This window comes from Ceratotherium simum, chromosome 19, assembly GCF_057802395.1.
Source record: "Ceratotherium simum simum isolate JZ-2026a chromosome 19, ASM5780239v1, whole genome shotgun sequence".
Classification (NCBI taxonomy): domain Eukaryota; kingdom Metazoa; phylum Chordata; class Mammalia; order Perissodactyla; family Rhinocerotidae; genus Ceratotherium; species Ceratotherium simum.
Window position 1 is genome coordinate 20128858 of NC_141918.1, and position 27705 is coordinate 20156562.

The 27705-nt window shown below is 37.4% G+C and overlaps 1 protein-coding gene and 1 long non-coding RNA gene across 7 annotated transcripts in view; one reads left to right on the top strand and one right to left on the bottom strand.

The window, feature by feature from the left end:
• LOC147914507 (uncharacterized) overlaps positions 1–8698 on the bottom strand; it is a 36069-nt gene extending 27371 nt beyond the window's left edge. For both annotated transcript variants that reach the window (XR_015555238.1, XR_015555237.1), the window contains exon 1: positions 8426–8698. This is a non-coding gene — a long non-coding RNA (uncharacterized LOC147914507). The remainder of the gene's footprint in view (positions 1–8425) is intronic.
• The window catches only part of FUT9 (fucosyltransferase 9), a 109360-nt gene that overhangs the window by 64727 nt on the left and 16928 nt on the right, over positions 1–27705 (top strand). The window contains exons 1-2 of one of the 5 annotated variants that reach the window (XM_087443899.1): positions 6399–6735; positions 7971–8153. The exons of 3 other annotated variants lie outside the window; for them this stretch is intronic. In XM_087443899.1, the coding sequence (XP_087300025.1) occupies positions 8132–8153 (22 nt within the window). In that variant the 5' untranslated portion in view covers positions 6399–6735; positions 7971–8131. Of the gene's footprint in view, positions 1–6398; positions 6736–7970; positions 8154–27705 lie in introns of those variants that run through there. One more of the 5 variants, XM_087443898.1, reaches the window with a different exon arrangement.

Consider the following 27705-nt stretch of genomic DNA (forward strand, 5'->3'; position numbering starts at 1 on the left):
TTAAATAGTTGCAAATTACAACAAGAAAGATGTAAATTATACCTAGAAGAGCTTCTCTACTGGAGAAAGCTATTGAAATGAAACAGTTATTTTTTACCAGTTAAGTACAGAATTGCTTGGAGGCAGAGATTAAACAAGATAGTATCTGCCAGGGTTTTTCCCCTGGCGAGAAGTAGACACAAGGATCCCCAAATAAAAAAGGCTGACCACTACTACAATAAAAAGATATACACATTACCATCTTATTTTTCCCCTTTCATTATTACGCTTTTATTTGGAACCAGGAAAAAAATGATAAAGTGAACACAAGACGTGTGACAAGGTTAGAGGGGTTGAAGAAGATGGAAATAAATGGGGATGATAAGAAGAATTTACAGGGGCCAGCCTGGTGGCATAGCGGTTAAGTTCACGCATTCTGCTTCAGTAGCCCGGGCTTCGCCGGTTCAGATCCTGGGCATGGACCTACTCACCACTCATCAAGCCATGCTGAGGCAGTGTCCCACATAGAAGGACTAGAAGGACCTACAACTAGGATATACAACTATGTACTCGGGCTTTGGGCAGAAAAAAGAAAAAAAAAAGAGGAAGATTGGCAACAGACGTTAGCTCAGGACCAGTCTTCCTCAAAAAAAAAAAAAAAAGAATTTACAGAAAATGATCTGTGAATAATAAGAAATCCAAGGACTTCTACATGTGCCCCGTTCTGAAGTCCTGAACAAATTTTCTAGAAAACATCCCAAACAAAAGCTCCTTGAAATTGAATGCAAACCATTTCATACGCTTCCTTCTTTCTTTCTTTTTTCATTTTTTTCCATGATAAGGGTCTAAAGTGTTCATCTATTCCAAAAGGGTAGTTGACTCCAAAATGTTTCAGAATCTTACACTAACCATTGCTGTTGGCTAATTGTGTTGCTATGCCAATGACAACTTTGCCTTAACAGTTAGGGTTAGCTAGATTGCAGGACTTCTTTCTTGAAGCTGGACTGAGAAAATGTCTCAACAAGTCTTTCAGGGACTATTTAAAGCTAAAGGAATGCCCTTTCGGCTCCCACTTCCCTGAGGCTATAGTTTAGGAGATAAATCTTAGAGCTCATCAAAGAGAAAAAATGCCTCTCTGAGGCTGTGGCCTCATCACCTTCCCAGCCAGCACACTCAGCTCTGCCTTTATTGAGTAAAGACAAGGAATTGTGTTTTCGTTTCCTCCCTGCCCCGCTCCCATTTTCTATCTCAGCTAAGTACATCCCCAACACTACATTGTCTACTAAGAAATATATAAGACATATGGTCACTTTGAAAGAGGCAGAGAAAAATTAATATAAATTCTGTCATTGAATATTGTACCTACTCTGTGGCTTGCAGTGATATTTATCTATATACAGCTGTCATGGGCACCTAGTTTAATGTCGATTTAACTAGCAGTAAAGAGAAAATGTAGAGTTGGTTGCTTAAAACTACTCTGGCTTTCCACCTGAGCCATCAAATATCAAGAAAAATAAATAAATAAATGCATATTATGTTTTAAAATCTACCTGATGCTTTAAATCAGGGGTTGCAAACTTTTTCCGTAGATGGCCAGATAGTAAATATTTTAGGCTTTGTGGGTCATAGGGTGTCTGTCACAGCAACTCAGCTCTGTGGTTGTAGCACAAAAGTGGCCGTAGATAGTACATAAATGGATGGATGTGGCTGTTTTCCAGTAAAATTTTATTTACGAAAACAGGCAGTGGTTCGACCCGGCCACCAGGTGTATAGTTTGCTGGTCCTTGATTGAAACAGTCCCTTTTGGTTATTTTAAATTTTTTATTCTCTCAGATATTCTCTTCTTTCACCTGCTTTTCTCAAAATTAGATAACTGAGGGTAATTTATCTGGCTTCAGATAAAGCCCAGGAGGAGGGGAAGCATCTTCCTGAGATCTTTCAGCCTCAGGGCCATGCTTCTTGTCTACCTGCTTCCGGCTTGTCCTGTTTGTTTTGGTTTGAGGCTGGAATAGCTATGGCCTTGGTCTTCCCGGTAGGGACACTCAGTGGAGCTGCCTGCCTGCCATGGGTTCCCCTCAGCTTCTTGGGTGTTAAGACCCTTCAAGGGTCTGGCTGTGGCTGGCACCCAGTCTCAGGCCAGGCAGTCACTGCCTCACGGCATTTCCCTCTGGCAAGCTTCCCAGCCACATCGGCGTCCCACCCACACCACATGTGACCCAAAGGCAGCTTGGGGAAACTGTTCCCCGAGATCTCAGGTGTCTGACTATACTGGCCAAGTTGACTTTGACGGCTCCTGTAGTTTTTAAGAAGCCTCCCTGCTTCCCTTGGTTTCTAATATTACCCTCAATTATTTAACACCCACCACTTGGGCCAAAGCCCAGAGAGCTTCCCTCAATCTTAGATGTTAACACATTAAAGAGGGAGTAAAGGCGTTAGAAAATCTCCTCTCAGAATAGGAACTCGGCTTGCATCTTGTACTATATGACGGAAGCTGAAAATTACATTCTCCTTTCTCTTCTTATTTCTTCTTGACTAAATCCTAACTTATCCATCCCACCCACCCCTAAGATAGGTTAGGTAGACAGGCCAGCTATGCATTGAGAGAGTTCAAAATGGACAATGTGTATATAGTTTCCAACTACTACTCTGTTATGTGTTACACTTTATTTCTTCACAACCAACCCTTCTAGGTAAGTGCTTTTATTCCAGTTTAGAGATGAAAAAACTAAGGCTCAGATAACATGCTAAAGCTTGCCCAGCTACGTACAAGACAGCAAGAGATACACCTCAGTCTCTGACTAGACTCCTTGTTCTCATTCACCACAGTTCCTGAAAGACACAGGAAGCCAACTAGTGGTGAAGAGCATGGGTCTGGGTTCTGCATCCAAAGCCACCACATATTAGTTCTGACTTCTTGATCAATTCATGAACTCTCAGCCTTTGCATAAAATAGCTGGGATTAAATGAGATAACAATAGTAACAGCTGTCTTTCATCAAGCTGTGTGTGTGCCTGGCATTTTCTAAACCCTTTGATTCATTATCTCATTTAATTCTCAAAACAACTCTATAAGGTAAGTATTGAAATTATTCCCATCTTATAGACAATGTATAATAAAGTCCTCAGTGTAGACTCTGCCACATAGTAAATGCTCAGTAATATTAGTTATCTTCTTAATTATTACTCTTCCTTTAGAATCATACCCAACAAGAACATTTATACAGACATCTGTTTCCCCAGAGCAGAAGCAATTCTTGATAGGTAGCCTTTGTTTGCTTACAGTATGGAGGAGGGAAGGGGGCTCCCATTTTTAAAAGGACTAAAAGAGGGCCAGGCCAGGTGGCCTAGTGGTTAAGTTTAGCGCACTTCGCTTCAGTGGCCCAGGTTCAGTTCCCAGGCACGGACCTACACCACTTGTCTGTCAGTGGCCATGCTGTGACAGTGGCTCACCTACAAAAAGAGGAAGATTGACAACAGATGTTAGCTCAGGGCAAATTGTCCTCAGCAAAAAAAAAAAAAAAAAAAGAAAGAAAAAAGAAGCAAAAGAATGTCAGACTTAAGAACAAAATTCAACATCCGCCTGCACTGCCATTCTGCTCAGCTCCTGTTGCTGCCCAGCCTCCCTGGGTTCAGGGCCCTGGGACACGATGTCAGTGTGATGAAGGAGGAGGAGAAAGTAAAAGGGTGTGTGCCAGGGTGATCAAAACAAGCTGCTGGGTTGATTTGGTATCCAGGCAAGACTTCTCTTTTCAATTTACATTTCTGTGTGAGTTATTTTAATCCTAACCCCCTTAATGAGTTGAATTTAGACTTTTTTTCATCTTGAATTCTTAGTATCACAACTGTATTTCCCCATTTCTTGAAGAGAAGAGACATTGTATTATGGAAAGTCTTGGACCAGAAGCCAAAATATATGTGGTTTGAAGTTCCTGTTGTGTCACTAAATATGTGCTATTAGTTGTAATTTAACTTTTATATACCTGTTTTCATAACTCTATCAAGCTATAAAATGACACTGTCAGATTGGATTATCACAAAGATACCTCCCAGCCAAAAATTGTTTCTTAATTATTTTCTGTTGCCATTGACACGAATGCTCACAAATCTCTTCATCTTTAGTCGATGTAAGACTTGCAAATGTTTCCATTGCCAACCACCTGACAGTCATTAATTAAGGAGATTCTAACTCTAGGCTTTGAGTAATGCCATCATTTTTAGAAATAATTATTTATGAGTCTCAATTTCTCATTTGATTTACTATTCATCTGAAGTATAAATGGAGGAATATAAACTGCAATATCCAAGGGTCTCCTAGCCCTATGAGTACGCTAATCATTTAATATAATAAACACAGTGGAAAAGCATCAATTTCCCTTCTCGCTGCTGCATGTGATTTGGCTTTTGAACTGTGCCTACATTTGCTTCACATCAGTGTCTACTGTTGGCAATTCATAGAATCACGTTGTGAAAAAAAATACTATATTATTCTGCTTTAGGGATCTCATTTATATTTGGATTTCACAGAGCTGCCATCTAACAACAACAAAAAAACTTTTGCAGTTTCCCTAGTTTTGGGATTTCTAAAGGATCTGAGTCTTATTTAATACCACAGGGAGCAGAAACCCCACTCTCTTAAAGCATTGAAATTGTTATGGTTGGAAATTTCCGGATATTGGGAGCGTGGGTATCATTATCCCGTATTGCATATGACCATAAAAAATTTGTCCCTCTCCACTCCAAAGAAAAAAGCCATGGGGTCAGAGTGTTTGCTTGACTGTTCATTGGTTTATTTATTCATTCATCTACTGATTTAGTAGATATTTATGCCTCCTGTATGCCAGAAACTGTGCTAGTTAGCTAGAATACAAAGTCAAAAAAAATTTGGTTGACACCTCCGTGGAGCTTAGGGTCTAATAGAGGAAGAACACAGGCAAATCAACTATGGTCTCATTATAATGCAAGTGCCTTGTCAAGAGAAATGCACAACAGCTATGGGGGCACAGAGGAGGAAAGCCTTTCTTATTAAGATAAAATCTTTTAAAGTATATATTATTCAACAGGATTTGTATCTTGCTTTACCACTTCTTTTTTTGGCTTATGAGTTCTTTAAGAGAGCTTATCTATATTCATTGTAACATCCCTTTATAACACTGCCACATAAACACAGGAACTTAAAAATATTTAATGAGCATTTGTTATATGCAAAGCTTTGGGTCAGTTAGTTTGGCGACTGCAAGAAAACATGGACTTTCAGTACACGAGAACAGTGAAAATTGAGAAAATGAAAATGAGTGAAAAATCACTTATTCCCAGAGAGAACACCTGAAAAATGTTTTCAGAAATTGAAGGTCAAAGAGGGGCAAAGCACATCAGAGAAAATGAGTTTCTTAATCTCATGGAGCCAGATTTGCCTATTGAGCACACAGCTTATGACAAAATAATTGTCCAGTAATTACTCTAAAAGATGGAACAAAATCAAATTAAAATGGAGCAAATTGCCTTTTGCATTGTGGCCAATGACAAGTAGTGACACATTCATGCTGCAAAATACCACTTTCTTTTTTGTGAGAAGTGACTTGTTGCTTGGTGGTAAAGTGTCTAGGTTACCTCATGTAAAATCTCCTGCAACCCTGTCTCTCGGAAAAAGTACAAAGTTTATTATTGCTACTACTATATGTGACAATTTTATATTCAGTAATGAAAAAGTGTGTCTTAAACCGTATACATGTGTGTGTAACAAATATTACAGATCGTAATTAATGAGTGCTTGCTATGTGCCAGGGACTCTTCCAGATAATTTAAATGTATCAATTCATTTTACATGCACAAATCCTGCAGGTAGGTATTCTTCTCATTTTTTAGATGAATAACTGAGACATGGAGAAGTTGAGGATGTTGCTTGAAAATTTGACAGAAAGCCAGACCTAGATCTTGGATTCAAAACTAGGCATGCTGTGCCCAGAGTAGATCTCAGTCACAGAACAATGTGTCATGTTCCCCACATATTCCAGAAGCCAGTGAGTGGTCTTCTTTTGCATATTTTTAAAATATACAATCTAGTGCTTATTTCACATAACATAAAGTAAAAACAAATTTGAGTCATAGATGAACCCATAGTGAGTGAAGTAGTTGTTACCTTTTTATCTACAATATTTAGATGTTACTTTCAAAGTTAGAAAGAGACATAGATGACATTGGAGAAGACGTATTGGTGGCTCAGGCACCAAAGGAAAGACATTCAGGATACATTTCTCTGCTTTCCAGACTCAGAAAAAAGATTTTTGTCAGGGCACTTAGAAATAATACGTCACATTCACCTACACACACAGGTAACTGAGTGGCGAGTTCATTCATTCAGAAAGGGAATATGAACTTTTGTTGATTTCATTCATATAAGAAATACTTATTGAGCAACACAATAAAGCAAGTCCTGTGACAGACATTCACAATAACAGGGGTATGAAAATGTAGAAGACTTCAATGAGGAGCTGTATTAGTCTGCTAGGGCTGCCATAACAAAATACCACAGACTGGGTGCCTTAAACAACTGAAATTTATTTTCTTACAATTCCGGAAGCTGGAAGTTCAAGATTAAGGTGTCAGCAGAGTTGGTGTCTGGTGAGAGCTCTCCCCTTGAATTGCAGATGGCCACCATCTAGCTGTGTGGTCACATGACCTCCACTTGGTGGGTTTGCAGGGTAGGAGGAGAAGATCAAGCTCTCTGGTGTCTCTTCTTACAGGAACACTAATCGTACAGGTTCGGAGCCCCACCCTTATAACCTCATTTAAGTGTAATTACTTCCTTGGAGGCCCCATCTCCAAATACAGACTCACTAGGGGGTTAAGGCTTCAACATATGAATTTGGGGAGGACATAAACATTCAGTCCATAATAAGAAGTAATGCTGCATCTGATTCCTTTAAGAATAAATAAAACTTTAGACCCAGGGGAAGTGACATAAGAACAAAATCAAAGGAGGTTGTTGCTGTTGCTTTTCTGTTGTTATTTTTAAAAATATATGCATTGAGATATTAATATATTTGAAAATCTTGATGCCATGGACAATTCTGGGAAAATACAAATGATCAAAATTAACTGAAGTAACAGAAAAAAATCAAATACATAAATAAAAGAAATTGGAAATGTTAGCAAATAACTAAAAAAGAAGAGGATGAGAACAAATTGGTTTCAAATTCTCAAGGAAAGATAAATGTTCATGCTACAAAATCTTCTTAGTAATACTACTTGATGCATAAAATAAATATCAATAACAACAGTTAGCATTTATTTTGCAATTACAATTTTCTAGGAACACTGCAATGCTTGTATTATTTCACTTAACCCTTTATATAAATAGCCTTTAATACGAAAACTTAATTAAGAGGGCTTCATAACAAAAAAATACGTAGTCACTTCTGGGTGTGTATACAAAAATACCTAAATAAATATCAGCTCTAATTTGTACGTAAAAATAGTGTTATGCCAATAATTTAAGAAAGATTTAAATAAGGAAATATATTAATATCATACACATCAAAGACCTAATAAGAAAAATCATAGGACACTCTTAGTAGAAGGAAAAGCATTTAACTAAAACAAGCAAATGAAAAAATAGAATCAGTAATTGATTTAAAGGTGTAATAGAAAGCAATTTCCTTAACGTGAGAATAGTACCTCCATCTTATACAATGGCCAGAAGTGACTAAGTCCTTACAAATAGAAATGTGTGAAAGATGCCGACAGTCATTCTTATTATTTAATGTTATTCCAAAAATTCTAAGTCATGAAAAATTTGTTTTACCTCTTGGAAATTATACTTATTACTATTTACAAAGGCTATGCATATATATCTTAAAAACTGAATAAGTCAAAGCAAAATTCTCAAAATTAGTAGTTGTAAAGTGTCGAATAAAATATAAAAGTGCAAAATCAAAGGGAGGATTTTGGAAGATGGTGGCATAGGAGGATCCCTCAGCTTGCCTCCTCCCACAGACACAACAAATCTACAACTATCTGTGGAACAATTTCCTCTGAGAGAGATCTGGAAACTGGATGAAAAGAACCTCCACAACAAAGGACAACACAGACTGGTTTGGAAGAGGCAGAGATCCAGCCCTGCTGAGGAGAACAGCACACCCTAGCTGCGGAGTTTCATGGCAGGGAGCAATCTCAAAGGTACGGAGCTTTTCCTGGAGGAGTGGGGGATCTGAGCTCCGTATTAGGCACCCCAGCCCTTAGACCCAGCACAACAGAGATGAGATCGCATAAATCCTGGCTTTGCTGGCCTTGAAAACCAATGGGGAATATGCCCAGGAAAACTGTAGAACTTCAGGGAAAGAAAAACTTGCTCTTAAAGGGCCCACACACAGAATCCCTTGACCCAGAAACCAGAACAAAAACACCAGATAGAAAAGTGCATAGTCCATTGGTAAAAGAAGCTCACTTACTAAGTTCGGAGCACATCTTGGGGAGGCAGGAGGTGGCTGGGCCCACCCCCTAAGGACTGAGACACTGGTGGCTGCCATTATTGTGACCTTTTTCAGTTGTGTTGATGCAGATGCTAGTAGGTGCCATTGGACTCCTTCCTCTAGCCTGTTAGCACAGGGGTCTGCCTTCCACACTAGAGCATATGAGGTAATTGAGCACAGCCAGGCAGCAGGCAGCCTGTCCCAGGGACCAGTATTGCCCACCAGTGAGCCAGTGGTGGACACATGGGCTCACGGCAGTGGGGCATGTGGGCCCATGGTGGCAGGTCACATGGGCCTGCAGAAGCAGGACATGAGGGTCCACAGCAGACTTGTGCCGCTGGCTATCACAAACAGTCACACAGGGATCTGCCCCTCCTTCCAATGCCTGAAACAGTTGTGTGCTGCCGTGCCTGGGGCCTGCCCCACCCATCTGCACTACTAAGGTATCTGTGTACCTGCAGGGCAGCATAGCCAGATCTTGTCAGAGGCCTGCCCCACCCAAAAAGCAAGCTGACAACAGCTGAGTGCTGTAGGAAACCACTCCAGAGACCTGCAGCAATTGTGAGCCACTAAGCCAAGCAGTCAGCCACACTGGGAGCCTGACTCACTTACCAGCAAAACAAGAATGGTTGTATGCTGTTAGACTTTGCAGCCAGCTATGCTGGGGACTTGATGTGCCCAATAAAGTGACTGTAGCAGCTGCACATGGTCAAGCCTTAGAACCAGTCAGCCTTGGGGGCCAGCCTAGCATGCCCATATGCCTGCAGCAACAGCAACCCTGCCACAACAGAAGGACACATAGAACCCACAGAGGGGACACTCCTGGAGCATTTGGCATGGGTGATGAGAGGGGAGCACAGCACGTTGCTAGGCCCTATAAGACATCTCCTGCATGAGACCACATTTCCAAGATTGGGAGACATAGCCGATCTACTTAATACACAGAGATAGACAAAGAGAAGTAGGCAAAATGAGGAAACAAAGGAATATGTTCCAAATAATGCAACAGGACAAATCTTTAGAAAAAGAACTAAACGAAGCACTGGTAAAAGATCTACCTGATAAGGAGTATAAACTAATAGTCATAAGGATGCTCAGTGATCTGGGGAGAAAAATGGATGAACACAGTGAGAACTTCAACAAAGAATTGGAAAATATAAAAAAGAACCAATCAGAGCTGAAGAATACAATAGTGGAAATGAAAATTTCACTAGAGAGAATCAACAGCAGAGTAGATAACAGAGAAGAACAGATCAGCAATATGGATGAAAGAGTAGTTCACCCAAGCTGAACAGAAAAATGATAAAATAATTAAAAAGAATGAAAACAGTCTAAGAGACCTCTGGGACAACATCAAGCATACTAACATCAGCATTATAGGTGTCTCGGAAGGAGAAGAGAGAGACAAAGGGACAAAGAACATATTTGAAGATATAATCGCTGAAATTTTCCCCAACCTGGGGAAAGAAACAGACATCCAGGTACAGGAAGCACAGAGTACCAAACAAGATGAACCCAAAGAGGCCCACACCAAGACACATTATGATTAAATTGTCAAGAATTAAAGATAAAGACAAAATCCTAAAAGTTGCAAGAGAAAAGCAACAAGTTACATACAAAGGAAACCCCATAAGGCTACCATCTGACTTCTCAGCAGAAACCTTACAGGCTAGAAGGAAGTGGCATGATATACTCAAAGTGCTGACAGGAAAAAGCCTACAGCCAAGAATACTCTACCTGGCAAGATTATCATTCAGGATGGAAGGAGAGATAAAGAGTTTTCCAAACAAACAAAAACAAAAGGAGTTCATCACCACAAAACAACCCTTACAAGAAATGTTAAAGGGACTTATTTAAGTGCAAAAAAAGAGGCCACAAATAGGAATAAGAAAATTATCAAGAAAAAAATGTCACTGGTAAAGGCAAATATACAGTAAAGATAGTAGATCAACTACCTAGAAAGCTAGTAGGAAGGTCAAAAGACAAAAGTACTAAAATCATCTATATCTATGATAAGAGGTTAAGGGATACACAAAAATACAAGAGGTAAAATATGATATCAAAACATAAAACTTGAGTAAAAGTGTAGGGTTTTTATTAAGAGGACAAACTTAAGAGATCATCAACTTAATATAGATTGCTATTTACATAGGTTATTATATATGAACCTCATGGTAACCAAAAACCAATAGTCTATAATAAATACACAAAAAATAAAGAGAAAGAAACTCAAACATAACACTAAAGTCATCAAATCACAAGGGAAGAGAACAAGAGAAGAAGAAAGGAACAGAGAAGAACTACAAAAACATCCAGGAAAAAGTAACAAAATGGCAATAAGTACACACTTATCAATAGTTACTTTAAATGTAAATGGACTAAATGCTCCAATCAAAAGTCATAGGGTGGCTGAATGGATAAAAAAACAAGAACCACATATATGCTACATACAAGAGACACACTTCTGACCTAAAGACATTCACAAACTGAAAGTAAAGGGATGGAAACAGATATTCCATGCAAATAGAAACAAAAAGAAAGCTGTGGGGGGAGCCAGTCCAGTGGTGTAGCGGTTAAGATCACACGCTCCACTTTGGTGGCCTGGGGGTTCATGGGTTCGGATCCTGGGCATGGACCTACACACTGCTCATCAAGCCATGCTTTGGCAGTATCCCATATACAAAGTAGAGGAATATTGGCACAGATGTTAGCTCAGGGCCAATCTTCCTCAACAATAACAAAAAAATCTGGGTGACGATACTTATATCAGACAAAATAGACTTTAAAACAAGAGACAAAGAAGAGCATTACATAATGATAGAGGGAACAATGCAACAAGAATATCTATGCATCCAACATAGGAGCACCTAAATATACACAGCAAATATTAACAGACATAAAAGGAGAAATTGACAGTAACACAATAATAGTAGAGAAGTTTAACACACTACAATAGATAGATCATCCAGATTGAAGGTCAATAAGAAAATATTGGCCTTGAATGGTACATTAGACCAGATGGACTTAATAGATATATACAGAATATTTCATCAAAAAACTGCAGAATACACATTCTTTTTGGATGCACATGGAACATTCTCCAGGATAGACCACATATTAGGCCACAAAACAAGTCTCAATAAATTTGAGACAATTGAAATAATATCAAGCATCTTTTCTAACCACACAGTATGAAACTAGAAATCAACTACAAGAAGAAAACTGGAAAAGTCACAAATATGTGGAAACTAAACAACATGCTACTGAACAACTATTGGGTCAATGAAGAAATCAAAGGAGATATCAAAAAAATACCTGGAGACAAATAAAAATGAAAATATGACATACCAAACTCTATGGGATACCGCAAAAGCAGTACTAGGAGAGAAGTTTATAGGAACACAGGCCTACCTGAAGAAAGAAAAAAATCTCAAATAAACAATCTAACATTACACCTGAAGAAACTAGAAAAAGAAGAACAAATGAAGTGCCAAATCAGTAGAAGGAAGGAAATAATAAAAATCAGAGCAGAAATAAATAAAACAGAGACTAAGTAGACAATAGAAAAGATCAATGAAACTAAGAACTGGTTCTTTAAAAAGATAAACAAAATTGACAAACGTTTACCTAGACTCACCAAGAAAAAAAGAAGTCTCAAATAAATATAATCAGAAACAAAAGAGGAGAAATTAGAACAGATACCATAGAAATACAAAGGATTATAAGAGAATATTACAAAAACCTATACATCAGCAAATTGGATAATATAGAAGACATGGATAAATTCTTAGAATGATACAACTAAACTGAATCAAAAAGAAATAGAGAATCTGAATAGACCAATCACTAGTAAGGGGATCATAACAGTAATCAAAAACCTCCCAAAAGAAAAAAGTTCAGGATCAGATGGCTTCCTTGGTGAATTCTACCAAACACTCACAGATTTAACACTTATCCTTCTCAAACTCTCCCAAAAATTTGAAGAGGAAGGGATGCTTCCTAACTTATTCTACAAGGCCAACATTATGCTGATACCAAAACCAGACAAGAACAGCACAAAAAAAGAAAATTACAGGCCAATATCACTGGTGAACATGGGTACAAAACTTCTCAACAAAGTATTAGCAAATCAAATACAACAATAAAGTAAAAAGATCATATATGATGATCAAGTGAGATTTATTCCAAGAATGCAAGGATGGTTCAACCTCTGCAAATCAATCAATGTGATTCACTACATTAACAAAATGAAGAATAAAAATCACATGATCATCTCAATAGATGCAGAGAAAGCATTCAACAAGATACAGCATCTATTTATGAGAAAAACTCTCAATAAAATGTGTATAGAAAGAAAGTCCCTCAACATAATAAAGGTCATATATGACAAACCCACAGTTAACATCATACTCAATGGTGAAGAACTAAAAGCTATCCCTCTAAGAACAGGAACAAGACAAGGATACCCACTTTTGCCACTCTTGTTTAACATAGTTGGAAGTCCTAACCAGAGTGATTAGACAAGAAAAAGAAATAAAAGAGATCCAAATTGGAAAGGAAGAAGTAAAACTGTCACTATTTGCAGATGACATGATTTTCTACATAGAAAGCTCTAAAGAATCCACCAAAAAATTATTAGAAATAATAAACAAGTACAACAAAGTTGCAGGGTACAAAGTCAACATACAAAAATCAGTTGCGTTTTTATATGATAACAACAAAATAGCGGAAAGAGAAATCAAGAATACAATCCAATTTACAATCACGACAAAAAGCATAAAATACCTAGGAATAAATTTAAGCAAGGAAGTGAAAGACTTGTACTCTGAAAACTATAAAACATTGTTGAAATATATTGAAGAAGACACAAAGAAGTGGAAAGATATTCTGTGCTCTTGGATTGGAAGAATGAACATAGTTAAAATGTCCATACTTCCTCAAGCAATCTACAGATTCAATGCAATCCCTATCAAAGTCCCAATGACTTTTTTTCACAGAAGTAGAACAAAGATTCCTAAAATTTATATGGAACAACAAAAGACTCCAAACAGCCAAAGCAATCCTGAGAAAAAGGAACAAAGCTGGAGATATCACACTCCCTGATTTCAAAATATACTACAAAGCTATAGTAATCAAAACAGCATAGTACTGGCAGAAAAACAGACACAGATCAATGGAACAGAATTGAGAGCCACAAAATGAACCCAAACCCACACATCTGTGGACAGCTAATTTTCAACAAACAAGCCAAGCACATACAACTGAGAAAGGAAAGTCTCTACAATAAACGATGTTGGGAATACTGGAGAGCCACAAGCAAAAGAATGAAAGTAGACCATTATCTTATACTGTACACAAAAATTAACTCAAAATGGATTAAAGACTTGAATCTATGACCTGAAACCCTAAAATTCCTAGAAGAAAACATAGGCAGTGCACTCTTTGACATTGGTCTTAGCAGTATCTTTTTGAATATCATGTCTCCCTAGGCAAGGGAAACAAAAGAAAAAATAAACAGGAATACATCAAGTTAAAAATCTTCTGCACAACAAAGGAAGCCATCATCAAAACAAAAAGATGACCAAACAATTGGGAGAAGATATTTACAAATAATATGTCTGGTAAGGGGTTAATATCCAAAATATAAAAAGAACTCATACAACTCAACAACTAAAAACAAACAACCCAATTAAAAAATGGGCAAAGTATCTGAACAAACATTTTCCCAAAGAAGATATACAGATGACCAACAGGCACATGAAAAGATGTTCAACATCACTAATTTCTAGGGAAATGCAAATAGAAAGTACAATGAGATATCATCTCAAAACCTTCAGAATGGCTATTTTTAAAACGACAATAAATAAGTTTTGGAGAGGATGTGGAGAAAACAAAACCCTCATACGCTGCTGTTGGAAATGTAAACTGGTACAACCACTATGGAAAACAGTATGGAATTTTCTCAAAAAATTAAGATAGAACTACCATTGATCTGGCTGTACCACTTCTGGGTATTTATTCAAAGAGCACAAAAACACTAATTAGAAAAGATATTTGCACCCCTATGTTCATTGCAGCGTTATTTACAATAGCCAAGACTTGGAAACAACTTAAATGTCCATCAATGGATGAATGGTTAAAGAAGATTTGGTATATATGCACAATGGAATACTACTGATGAAATCTTGCCATTTACGACAACATGGATGGACCTTGAGGACATTATGCTAAGCTAAATATGTCAAATGGAAAAAGCCAAATACCGTATGATTGCACTCATATGTGGAAGATAAAGAACAGCGACAACAAACAAACACATAGATATGAAGAATAGATTGGTGGTTACCCCCTGGGAAGAGGCGAGGGAGGGAGGGCGAAAGAGCTAAAAGGGCACATGTGTACAATGATGTTTGTTAGTTAGATTTTGGGTGGTGAACATGATATAGTCTATACAGAAATCGAAATATAATATGTACACCTGAAATTTATATAATGCTATAGACCAATGTTACCTCAATAAAAAAATTTTTGAGAAAGAAATGAATTAAGGACATTTTTCCATATCAGAAATAAACGTCTAAACATTTAAATAAAATAAAAACAATTGTAAGTCAAAAAAAGTGCAAAACCATTTGCTCTATTTCAGAAATAATCAGGAGATAGGATGGAAAATAAGATGCTCTACACAATAGCAACAAGGACAACAAAAACATGATGCCTCAGAAAAAATAAATATTCTATAACTAAGACACTACCAACTTTTACTTACGGAAGAACAATTTTAATAGAATGACATAGTATATTTCCGTTGAGAAGAACAAATACTTTTGGTACATCATTGTTTTGAAATAATTTAAGTAGACATAATGAATTATTTCTTCAAAATACTAACCAGCTTTTTTTTCAAGGATAGATTTGACACAAATAATTCCAATGTTATCTGGAAGAATAAACAGGTTATATACAATTGAAGAAAATAATTATGAAGGAGGAAATTAATACATACAATTTAAAACATGGTGTGATGCTATAATCCACAGATGGGTCAATGGAATAGAATAGACACCCTTGAAATAAACTCATTCATAGACCTGAAAGGGCTTGATAAATAAAGCATCACAAAACAATGTGCAAAGGAAAGATTATGCAATAAACATTTTTGGGAAGAATTGGCTAGGTATTTGAAAAATATATTAAGTTATTCTTTATCATATATAAAGTTTGAAAATACTCCAAGGAATTAAAAAGCATAATATAAAGCACTTCCAATTAAAACCTAGAATAGCTTATTGATTTAACTTATCTTTAGGTATGAAGTATTTTCTAAGTATAAACACAAAGAGAAGCAAAGGAGGAAAGAGATATACTTGACAACATAAAACTTAATAACTTTTGTATACCAAAAATGCCAAAACAAAATCAAAGAATAATTTACCAAAAACTTTGAAACAAATATAAAATGGAAGAATATTATCATTGATAAGCATAACTGACAAAAACTTTCTTCAATTCAGCAAGTTAAAAAAATCTGGTTAGTATTTTGAAGAAATAATTTATTATGTCTATTTAAATTATTTGAAAACAACGATATACCAAAAGTATGTATTCCTCTCAATGAAAACATACTATGTCATTCTATTAAAATTGTTCTTCCGTGAGTAAAACAAATTTGGAAAATAGACAAACGGGCAATCCATTTATAAATAAATATGAATAGCCAATAAATATAAGCTTACTACACCAGTTATCAAAGAAAAGTAAATTAAACAGAAACTTAAATTATGTATTTCTTATCAAATGCAAAAAAAGCACATATACCTTAAAAGATAATGCTCAGCATGTCTAGATTCTTATAAGAAGAGCTCTTTCCTTTTTTCAGAAAAGTTCTGAGTTCTTATATCTTTATTAAGGATATATAGCCTTGAAATTGTTCATTCTCTTTCAACTAATTTTCCCCTTTCTCCAAATCAATATTAAGGAGATAATCAGAAATATAGTTATAAATTCATTGTGTAAATTGCATATTGTGGTAATAAATATTTATTAGAAAAAAGGTGAAAATAACCTTTACGACCAACAATTGGTGAATGGTGAATAAGTTACAGTATTCATACAGTGAAAAGTTACCTTGCCATCAAAAACCAAGTTTTTTCTTGGTGACAGGAGCAAATGCTCTCAACTTGAAGTAAAAAAAAGCAGGAGAAAAAAATTATCTATATCTATTGGTTCTCACTATTGTTTAAAAAATAGCATACACTATCGGTAATTGAAACTAGATAGGTAAAGAGTTAAGATAACTAAATAGATCTAAACAATAAAGACTAGAAAGAAAGACAAAATATTATTATTTCTGAGAGTTGCATTATAGACTTTCATTTATTATGTTTGTGTATTTTCAAAATTGTATACAGTAAACATTAAGCTAATACAAAGGATCAGATTGTCATACAAGACTCACTTCAATCAGAGATTGTCCCAGTATCAAGCTTTACCATTACTTTAAGGATGCAATCAATCAAGAGGCAAGGAGAGGTCTGAAACATCTTACTAGTCTCCATAGGCCCTTCTTTTTGCATCTCTGGTCCATGATAATAGAAGTTCCCAATGTCACTTCACACAGTGGGGATCATTTAAGTCATAAAACATTTCTATTTTATACTTAAGAGAGTTATATAGCTTATGTGACATTCTCTAGGGCATCTCTAGGGATGCCCCCCGTGCCTCATAAATCCATCCAAGTTTAGGCTTGTTTGCAATAAGCAATCCTAAACCAAGAACATCTTCTTCAAAGTTTTTCATTGATAAGAATTCTCCCTTTCAGCAAATATTATTAGTCTGTTGGCCTGGAGTTCAAATTATGTGTTTACAAGGACATTAAGCCGGGTCACCCACCTTCTTCCCTCCCATTCCTCAGGAGAATCTCGCTGATAATCAGGAGGGATCACAGACTAGCTGCTTTAATTCCTTCCTCCCTAATATTACTTTTACAGTAAGTCTTTTTTGAAAGAGAGAAATTGAAAGAAAAAGAAACAACATTCAACTAACATTGTTTGCTATGAACTGGAGGAAAGCGAGACCAATATCAATGATAACAGTTAGTGGTTCATTACAATAAACCAGGAAATAAATGATGCAGGCATAAACAATGAAGGGACAATAGAGTGGAGAAAGGGAGTAAGATTTAACAAATACAGCATTTCAATTGACTAAATGTAGTAATTGACTAGATGTCAGGTTAAGGGGGTGGAAGGAATAAATCATGATTTCCAGTTGGAGACTTAGGCGGGTATACGGACAATGTGGCTGTTTGCGGAGAGAGAAACCAGGAGCAGTGTTTGGGAGGGTGGAGGTTCTTTAACAGAAGAAAAGAGAACTATGATTGTATTTAAATTCTAATGGAAAATAAGAATTAGAAACATAGGAATTGAAGAAGTAGGAAAAATCAGGGATAATAAATGGAATGAGGTCACTTTACTCATTTTGATTCCAGAGTTATGAGGAGGAATCAGCCTTAGATGGGATAACAATTGTCTCTTCCACTGTGACGGGAGGGGAGGAAACAAGAGTCTTCTCTTTTGATGTATTCTCTTTGATAGCCTCCATTTTCTCTATTATGTTCACCAAATATGGCACTTTTTTCTGAGTATTTGACTACTTGGTGAACTGAATATTCAAAAGATTATTTATTAGGAATTAAATCAGAATAATAAAGTTAGATGACCCTGGAGGATATTTCATTCAGACTACAAAGAAAGAAGCCAATGGGGCCAGTTGAATTACCATGATACAATAGAAGTCCTCCCCTCCAAGGACTGGAGTATTTGTATCTCTAAAATTAAGGGTTTCTCGGGCGGGCCCTGTGGTTTAGCGGTTAAGTGAGTGCGCTCCACTGCTGGCGGCCCAGGTTCGGATCCGGGCGCCCATGGATGCACCGCTTCTCCCGCCATGTTGAGGCCGCGTCCCACATACAGCAACTAGAAGGATGTGCAACTATGACGTACGACTATCTACTGGAGCTTTGGGGGGAAAAAAAGGAGGAGGATTGGCAATAGATGTTAGCTCAGAGCCGGTCTTCCTCAGCAAAAAGAGAAGGATTGGCATGGATGTTAGCTCAGGGCTGATCTTCCTCACAAAAAAAATAAATAAATAAAATTAAGGGTTTCTCACTCTTGGATATTTTTACTTCAAAATTCTGCCTTTCTACCTTTCTTCTAACAATATCGTCTTCTGTTAAGTATGTTAATCCATCAGTTCATTTTCAGATAACTCAGTTGCACGTTGATTAAACTTGCTTCTTTCCCACAATCTCTTTAGCTACACTTTTATCACATCGTCTCTTAGGCTGTTGACTTCTTTGTGGCTCATCCTTTCTATTTTAGTTCTTACTGGCCTCTTCTCTTACTATAGATTTAACTTGAAGTTTCAGAAGCATCTCATTAACTGCGGTGATGTGTTTTTATTTAATCCCAGTAAAGCTGGTGCTTATTAGTTTCACATGAGTTCAAAAGATGATCAGCCTGCAAATTTGGCCTGATCCAGAAACTGTTGTCACAGCAATGCCCCGTCTAATACATTGTTTACCTCTATAGGTAAATATTCTCTCTTTTATACCTGCAGCCTTCTTCTTAGTATGATATGCATGATGATGTTTTGGTTTTGTTTTCATTTTCATTTTTGTGAATGGAAGAGCGAGAATTTTATGTTGGGGAAAAGGGTGTAGGAAAGAGCCAAGGAAGATGAAGCAGTTCGTTTCCCGTGGATTCACTCCCTTGCCCTATAAACTGCACTAAAGCCTCTACCATTAGCAGATAGAGGACCAGAAATTAAGGGAAATGTTCTGGGAGTGATGTTGCGAGTGGCTCAGCACATTCAAAGCTGCTGGAGTCAGTGACAAAGCTTGATTCAGACAGCCAGTTTTCCAGCTGCAATGTGAACCCAGAAGCTCTGGCACCCAGAGGGTTAGAGGTCAGGGGACAGCTGGATTTGGGATTCTAAGCCCACACATTCAATGGGTAGGTGCAGAAGTGAGGCTGCATCAACTGGATTCTTAGACTCGTGGGGGCCAAATGATGAAGAAGGACAAACAGGGTGGATGGGGTGTGCTGCTGCCAGATGGGTTTGGGGTCCATGTGCAACTCCCATGGTCTTTTACAGAAACAACTGAGAGACACCTTGAAGAAGACAAGTTCCTGGTAGTAAGACTGATGGAGATCAAGCTATCATAATATGGTCATTAAAAGCATATGACCTTGTGTAGTAGTCTGGTGAGATCCAGGGAATTTGGAATATAAAAATTTATAGAGAAGGAATTCTTTTTTCTGTTTTAAGCAATGGCTAAAATAAATATTTGTAAATCCTTTAAAAATATTAACAGATGATATTATGTGGACAAACTCTGGTCTATAACTGAAATTTTTATTTAAATTATTTCTTTTCTCTACCTTTATTGTTTTTAGGCAACTTGGCTCTTTGAGGTTAGTTAATTTTTTACTTATTTTATTGAGGTCATATTGGTTTATAAGACTGTGTAATTTCAGGTGTACATTATTATGTATCAGTTTCTGTATAGACTGCATTGTCCTCACCACCAATAGTCTAGTTTTTATCCATCACCATACATATGTAGCCCTTTACCCCTTTCGCCCACCCCTCCACCCCTCTGGTAACCACTAATCTGTTCTCTTTATCCACATGTTTGTTTATCTTCCACATATGAACATATGAGTGAAATCATATGGTGTTTATCTTTCTCTGGCTTATTTCACTAAACATAATACCCTCCAGGTCCATCCATGTTGTTGCAAATGGCACAATTTTGTCTTTTTTATGGCTGAGTAGTATTCCATTGTATATATATATACAACATCTTCTTTATCCATTCATCAGTTGATGGGCACTCAGGTTGCTTCCACATCTTGGCTATTGTGAGTAATGCTGCAATGAACATGCGAGTGCATAAGCCTCTTTGGATTGTTGATTTCAGGTTCTTTGGATAAATACCCAGTAGTGGGATAGCTGGATCATAAGGTATTTCTATTTTTAATTTTTTAAGAAATTTCCATACTATTTTCCACAGTGGCTGCACCAGTTTGCATTCCCACCAGCAGTGTACGAGTGTTCCCTTTTCTCCACATCCTCTCCAACATTTGTTATTTTTTGTCTTGGTAATTATAGCCATTCTGACAGGTCTAAGGTGATATCTCATTGTAGTTTTGATTTGCATTTCTCTAATAATTAGTGATGTTAAATATCTTTTCATGTGCCTGTTGGCCATCTGTATATCTTCTTTGGAAAAACATCTGTTCATATCCTCTGTCCATTTTTTGATCGGGTTCTTTGTTTTTTTGTTGATGAATTGTATGAGTTCTTTATATATTTTGGAAATTAACTTCTTGTCAGATGTATGATTTGCAAATATTTTCTCCCAGTTGGTGGGTTGTCTTTTCGTTTTGTTCATGGTTTCCTTTGCCGTGCAGAAGCTTTTTAGTCTGATGTAACCCCCTTTGTTTATTTTTTCTTTTGTTTCCCTTGCCTGATTAGACATGGTATTTGAAAAGATGCTTCTAAGACTGAAGTCAAAGAGTTTACTGCCTATATTTTCTTCTAGGAGTTTTATTGTTTCAGGTCTTACATTCAAGTCTTTAATCCATTTTGAGTTAACTTTTGTGTATGTTATAAGATAATGGTCTACTTTCATTCTTTATCATGTGGCTGTCCAGTTTTTCCAACAGTATTTATTGTAGAGACTTTCCTTTCTCCATTGTATGTTTTTGGACCCTTTGTTGAAGATTAGCTGTCCATAGATGTGTGGTTATTTCTGGGCTTTCAATTTTGTTCCATTGATCTGTGTGTCTGTTTTTGTGTCAGTACCATGCTGTTTTGATTTCTATAGCCTTGTAGTATATTTTGAAGTTAGGGAGTGTGATGCCTCCAGCTTTCTTCTTTTTTCTCAAGATTGCTTTGGCTGTTTGGGGTCTTTTGTTGTTCTATATAAATTTTAGGATTCTTTGTTCTATTTAAATGAAGAATATCATTGGGATACTGATTGGGATTGCATTGAATCTGAAGATTGCTTTAGGTAATATGGAAATTTTAACTATATTTATTCTTCCAATCCATGAGCATGGAATATCTTTCCATTTCTTTATGTCTTCTTCAATTTCTTTCAATAATGTTTTATATTTTTCAGTGTATAGGTCTTTCACTTCCTTGCTTAAGTTTATTCCTAGATATTTTATTCTTTTTGTTGCAATTATAAATGGGATTGTATTCTTGACTTCTCTTTTTGCTAGTTTGTTATTAGTGTATAGAAATGCAACTGATTTTTGTAAGTTGATTTTGTACCCTGCAATTTTGCTGTAGTATTGATTATTTCTAATAGTTCTCTGGTTGATTCTCTAGGGTTTTCTATATATAGAATCATGTCATCTACAAACAGCAAGTGTTTTACTTCTTCCTTCCCAATGTGGATCCCTTTTATTTCTTCTTCTTGCCTAATTGCTTCAGCCAAAATTAGGTTAGTTAAGTTTTAAAGCTGGCTCCACAAAGCAGCACATGAGGAATTCACCTGAAAGAGGATGTTGCTAGCAGGAATACAACTATCAGAGAGCCCTTGAATTTGCAATTGCAAATGTGTCAATAATCCTTGATATTCCTTGAATTACTTTATAAACACTCCAATAATAAAACAAAGTTAGACTCCTCTCATGTTCTGTTCACCCATTTACACTCTCTTGGGGACAGGAGGAGAATTATCTTACACTTCTAGTATTCTAGACCCACTGTCCCTGGTTTCCATGGTTTCCAGAATAAGAACAGAGAAGAAGTATTGGTGAATCTAGTTTAGTCTAATGAACAATGGCTTCAGAGTAATATATATCATAAAATAAATTTTCATTCCTATAATTCACAGAATTCTTTGCAATTGTAAGCTGGAAGTCAACATATATTTTAAAGCAACATATTTTGGGGTCGAGCCACTAGTGTCCACATCTTGATTGACCACTTACTGTGTGACATGAGACAAACAGATGTGCATCAGTTTCTTCATCTGTAAGAGTGAATATAACTGTGGTGTGTATTTCATCTGGTCATTATGAAATTTGAAGGAATTAATATTTGTTAAGTGCTTAGAACCATGCTTGACACATAGAAAATGATACAAACTTATTTGTGAAATGAACAAAAGGAAATATATTTTCCTGAAGATTAAATGGTAAAATCTGTATAAAATTCTTAACCTGAAACACTGCAAATGTATTATAATTGCTAGCTATTTGGTCACTCAAAAAATATCTGTTGAGAGCAAGGATATGTCAAGTCTGACTAGGCACCAGGGATTAAATACTAAGGAAAAGCACCCAACATCTACCATATGAGCCTAGTTACAGTAGAACAGAGGCAAAAACATTAATCAAATACTCACACTAATGTAGATAAACTTGCTACTATGGTAAGTGCTATGAAAAAATGGCACATGGTACCATGTATGCGACACGTACTTGGGGCCTTTGATTTAGTGGCAGGGGAAGGTGTTGGGAGGTTATCAGGAATCTTTCCAGAGGCAACTACCAGTGGAGCTGAGAGCTGAAAGCTGAAAAGGAGCAATCAATGAAGAGCAGAGGGAAACTATTCCAGGGAGAGGGAAGATGAGGTGCAGTGACCCCGTGCAAGAGAGCCAAGCACAGTGATGCAGGGAATGCAACAGGGAGCTTGGCATGCACTGAGGCTGCAGACAGAGGCAGGGATCCCACCATCTAGGGCTGTTTAAGCCACATTAAGACTTTTTAACTTTGTCTTAAAAGCAATTGGAATTCATTGAAGGGCCTTAAACAGTGTAATCTGTGGTTTGAAAAGATCACTCTACTGCAGGGATTCTCAGACTTTCGTGTATGTCAGAATTACTTGGAGAACTTTTTTAAATGGATTGCTAGGCCTCACCCCAGAGTTTCTGACTCCGTGTGTCTGGGTTTGCATGGAAGAATTTGGAGTTCTAACAAGATCCAAGGCGATGCGGATGCTGATGGTGTTGGTCCAGGGACCACACTTGGAGAACCACTGTCTACTGCATTGTCAGTGGATTGAAAAGATCAGAAGTGAGCGCCAGGTGGACCACTTAAAAAGCAATGTCAGCAGTCTGTACAAGAGATGATAGACATTTGACCTAGGGAAATGGAGCGAAGTCAACTAATCTAAGGGGTATTTAGGAGACAATATTGGTGGGATTTGGTGCTGGGTCAGGTGTGGATTTGAAGGACGGAGATGTCAAGGAGGAACCACTGGGTTAATTGTTCTACTTTGTCATCTGGAAGGAAGGAATTCTAATCTTCAGAGTCAGAAATGCCTAGTAATATATCAGCCCAAAGTGAGAGGTTTTTTTAAAAAGGCTTCCTTGACCTTCATTGGCTGGCTGCTATCTGCTTAAATCTGACAATAATCAGAGAAAGGGCTAGTGCTGACAGCCAAATTATGAAGGACTATTGGCTTCAAGGAAAGCCAGAAAGCATGTTCTGGGAAAATGCAAGAAAATCACCCCCCGGCCCTGTCTGTGGTATTCTCTATGGGCAAGCAGCACACGGACCAAGTTACACTTGGGCTCAATGTCAGATCAGATTGTTCCAGCTGCAGCTGAAGCTAGTAAAAAGAGCTAAAGTGAATAAAGACAGCGATTAAGAACTAGTGATTTCAAGTAGAGAGAGAAGAGAGCAGATAAAAGATCAAACTAAAAAAGTTAATCCCTGAATTGAAAAGAAAATTTCAAAGAGAGTGAATGTAGAAACTACCCAAGATAAAGAACTTTGCGGTGCAGGAAAAGTGGCAGTTGGCAGCTTGCACACCAAAGGAAACAAATGTCTGAGACAAAAATGAAAACAGAGAAAGAAAAAGAGACATTTTTGAGCATTTTAGAGGTAATATCCCTAAAGAGGAAACCACTGCAGAAATAAGTTGGACTTCTAGTGGGCGCCAGCGTGTGTTCTGAGGGATAGTAAGCAAAGGCATTGGTGACTCAAACTGGCGTGTTTTGGTGGCAGCTTATTCAGTGTTTGGAGGAAGTAAAACAGAGGCTTACCCCTGGAAATATCAGAGATGATATCCAAAAGTCTTTGAGAAATGTTCACAAACACAAATTTGATAACATTCCAAAAATCAACCAGCGTCTTCTTCCCAAAAAGTAAATGGCATCTGTCCCAGAGGCAGGAGGCATTTGGCTCAGGATCTAATGGGAGAGTTGTGAGAACTCAGAGCAGGAACACCGATGAGAAAAGTTCAGCAGAATGTGAAGTGTCGAAGGAATCTGTGAAAGTGAAGTGATGAATATATAAAGTTTTATGTACTTCAGGGCAGAATACAATTTGGTATACAGTATAGAAAGTATAAGGCTTATATTTTTATTTTTGAAAGGATCTTAGCATAAAAACTGTAGGGAGAAGGGCCAGCCCAGTGGTACAGCAGTTAAGTTCGTGTGCTCTGCTTCAGCAGCCCAGGGTTCAGGGGTTCCGATCCCAGGCGCGGACCTACGTACTGCTCATCAAGCCATTCTGTGGCAGCATCCCACGAACAAAATAGAGGAAAATGCTCACAGATGTTAGAGACAATCTTCTGCAAGCAAAAAGAGGAAGATTGGCAACAGATGTTAGTTCAGGGCCAATCTTCCTCACCAAAAAAAAAAAATTGTAGGGAGAAATAAAAACAAAACAAAACAAAAACAAAGAACTCCCTCAAATTAAATAAGACCAGGCAATTTAAATTATGAACACTCAGTGTAGAATTCAGAAGACTTTTCTAGAATCCCATACAAATATCATGACACTAAACACCATAAGGATTCTATGGGGAACAAATTGTTCTCTGAGCCTGCCTAAACAGATTACTAATAGGTCAGTTAGACACCACCTACCACCAAACACCTAAACTCCGGGTGGAGTTTGTTTGCTGTTTTGAGAATGTATATAGAGGTGTTTTTCTTGGCGAGGGAGATTGGCCCTGAGCTGACATCTGTGCCCATCTTCCTGCATTTTATATATGGGATGCTGCCACAGCATGGCTTGATAAGCAGTGCGTAGGTCCTCGCCCAGGATCTGAACCTGCAAACCCCAGGCCACTGAAGCGGAGCTCACAAACTTAACCACTACGTCACCGGGCCAGACCCTAGAGTTTTTTTTTTTTTAATCCAGGTAATTATGGACATATTTTGAAAGATTCAAATTATATACTTCATATCCTGAAGGAAGAAAAAGAAGAGGAGGAGGGATAATCAGTTGAGGGTTTTTTTAATTGGTTAGGATTTGTTATGTTTAATTTTTTGCTGTTTGTTTCAAGAAATAAAAACAATTAAAACTAATGTCGACAAAAAGGAAATTCTTGCAAGTTTATGGAGTAATTCTTGGAGCTAAAGCAATAGGTGAAGAACCAAGCCCAGGAAGGAGGGATCCCGAGCAGCTCTTTGGAGCCAGGTAGCAGAGTTTTCATAATTGTCTTCTCAGGGAACCCCTCTGTGATTAATCAGCTCCAACATTTTTCCATCTTGGCCCTTCTACTCAAGTTTCCAAATCCCAGGGAGAGAGTTTGAATGATCTGGCTCCTCTGCTGAACATGAGTGAGGAAAGGAGGAGATAGTGTTCTCTGCAGCCCCAAAGGTTGCACCCAGGAGAGGTGAGATCCCAATAGGAAATTGGGGTGTTATTCTCAGAAGAAGAGAGAGTGATTGTCAGGCTGTAAAAACCAACAAGTATCTGCCACAGAATCCTTTAAGTACAATATGCTTATATTGTAAACTTTTGTAAAACGGCTGATTCCGTGAACCATTGAAAGACCCTGCTTAAGTTCATTAGAAAATTTTCTTATGTATTTTATTCAGACATTATTAATAATGAGTTATGTTTTGAACATAGAGCAGAACTGTGTGTGTGTGTGTGTGGTTAGAAATGGTGATAATTTGCATAGAAAGCAGAAGGGATCTATTATTCGAAAAGAGTTTCATCTATGACGAGAGCTCTGATTCTTGACTATTTAACGGAATAATAACATAAAAGCAAACACTTACATAGTGCTTTCTATGGTCCAGGGACTATCAGAATACAAATTTTATTTTATTTAACGGGGAAAAAGCCACAATGTGACTATACATAGTAATTTTTTTTTTTTAACTATTTCTAACTTTAGTCCACTTATCAATTTGTCAATGATTTGTTTCTGGTCTTTGGAGTTGATCTGAAGATCCCCAAATGGATCCAAAATTTTATTCAAATGGTCTATGATCTTTACACATTTTAGTGAGGAGAAAAATCTTACCTTATCAGGAATGGTTTGATTGTGCACCCACACAACAAATAGAGAATAAGAGTACCACACAATGATTGTCAAACATGTTGACCCAAGAACTCCTGAAGGCATAAGGAGCAATCTCTTCCAACCCCACTTGCCTGCTAGTGCAAGACAGAGAGGTGGGCTGAAGAAGTAGGTGGTGGCTGCAATCTAGGAAAAAAGTCCCACAGGGCAAGTTGCAAGCCCAGCTGTCCTGTTCTATCTTAAAGTTTTAGGCAAGTATTGAATTCTATTCTATGGTATACCCCTGTTTCCTCCAATTTAGAATAAGTATTCAAGGGACCGGCCTGGCGGCATAATGGTTAAGTTTGCACGCTCCACTTCTAGTGGCCTGGGGTTTGCAGGTTCAGATCTGGGGCACGGACCTATGCACTGCTCATCAAGCCATGCTGTGGCAGCATCCCACATAAAGTAGAGGAGGATGGGCACAGATTTTAGCCCAGGGCCAATCTTTCTCAGCAAAAAAAGAGGAGGATTGGCAACAGGTGTTAGCTCAGGGCTGATCTTCCTCACACAAAAAGATAAAAAAAAATAATAATAATAAAAAATAAGTATTCAAAACACACACACACACACCAAAAAAATTTAAAGTAGAATTACAACTTGAAGAAGCCTCCTGTTCTCCTTGGTTTCACATTTCTCTTCCTAATACTTTGAAGTATATTTGTGGTTTGAGAATCACAACTCTAACCTTTTCTATTCCAAGCTCTCTTCCATTCTCTAACACTCAGTAGAGCATTCTCCAAGTATGACTGAAAGTAGTCTCTGAATGGAAAGCAGGATCATATGCATACCAAGTCTTATCAAGTAGTGCTTTAAAGATTCTGTTATTTATTTTTTTTGGTGAGGAAGATTGGCCCGGAGCTAACATCTGTCACCAATCCTCCTCTTTTTGCTTGAGGAAGATTGTCACTGAGCTACCATCAGCGCCAATC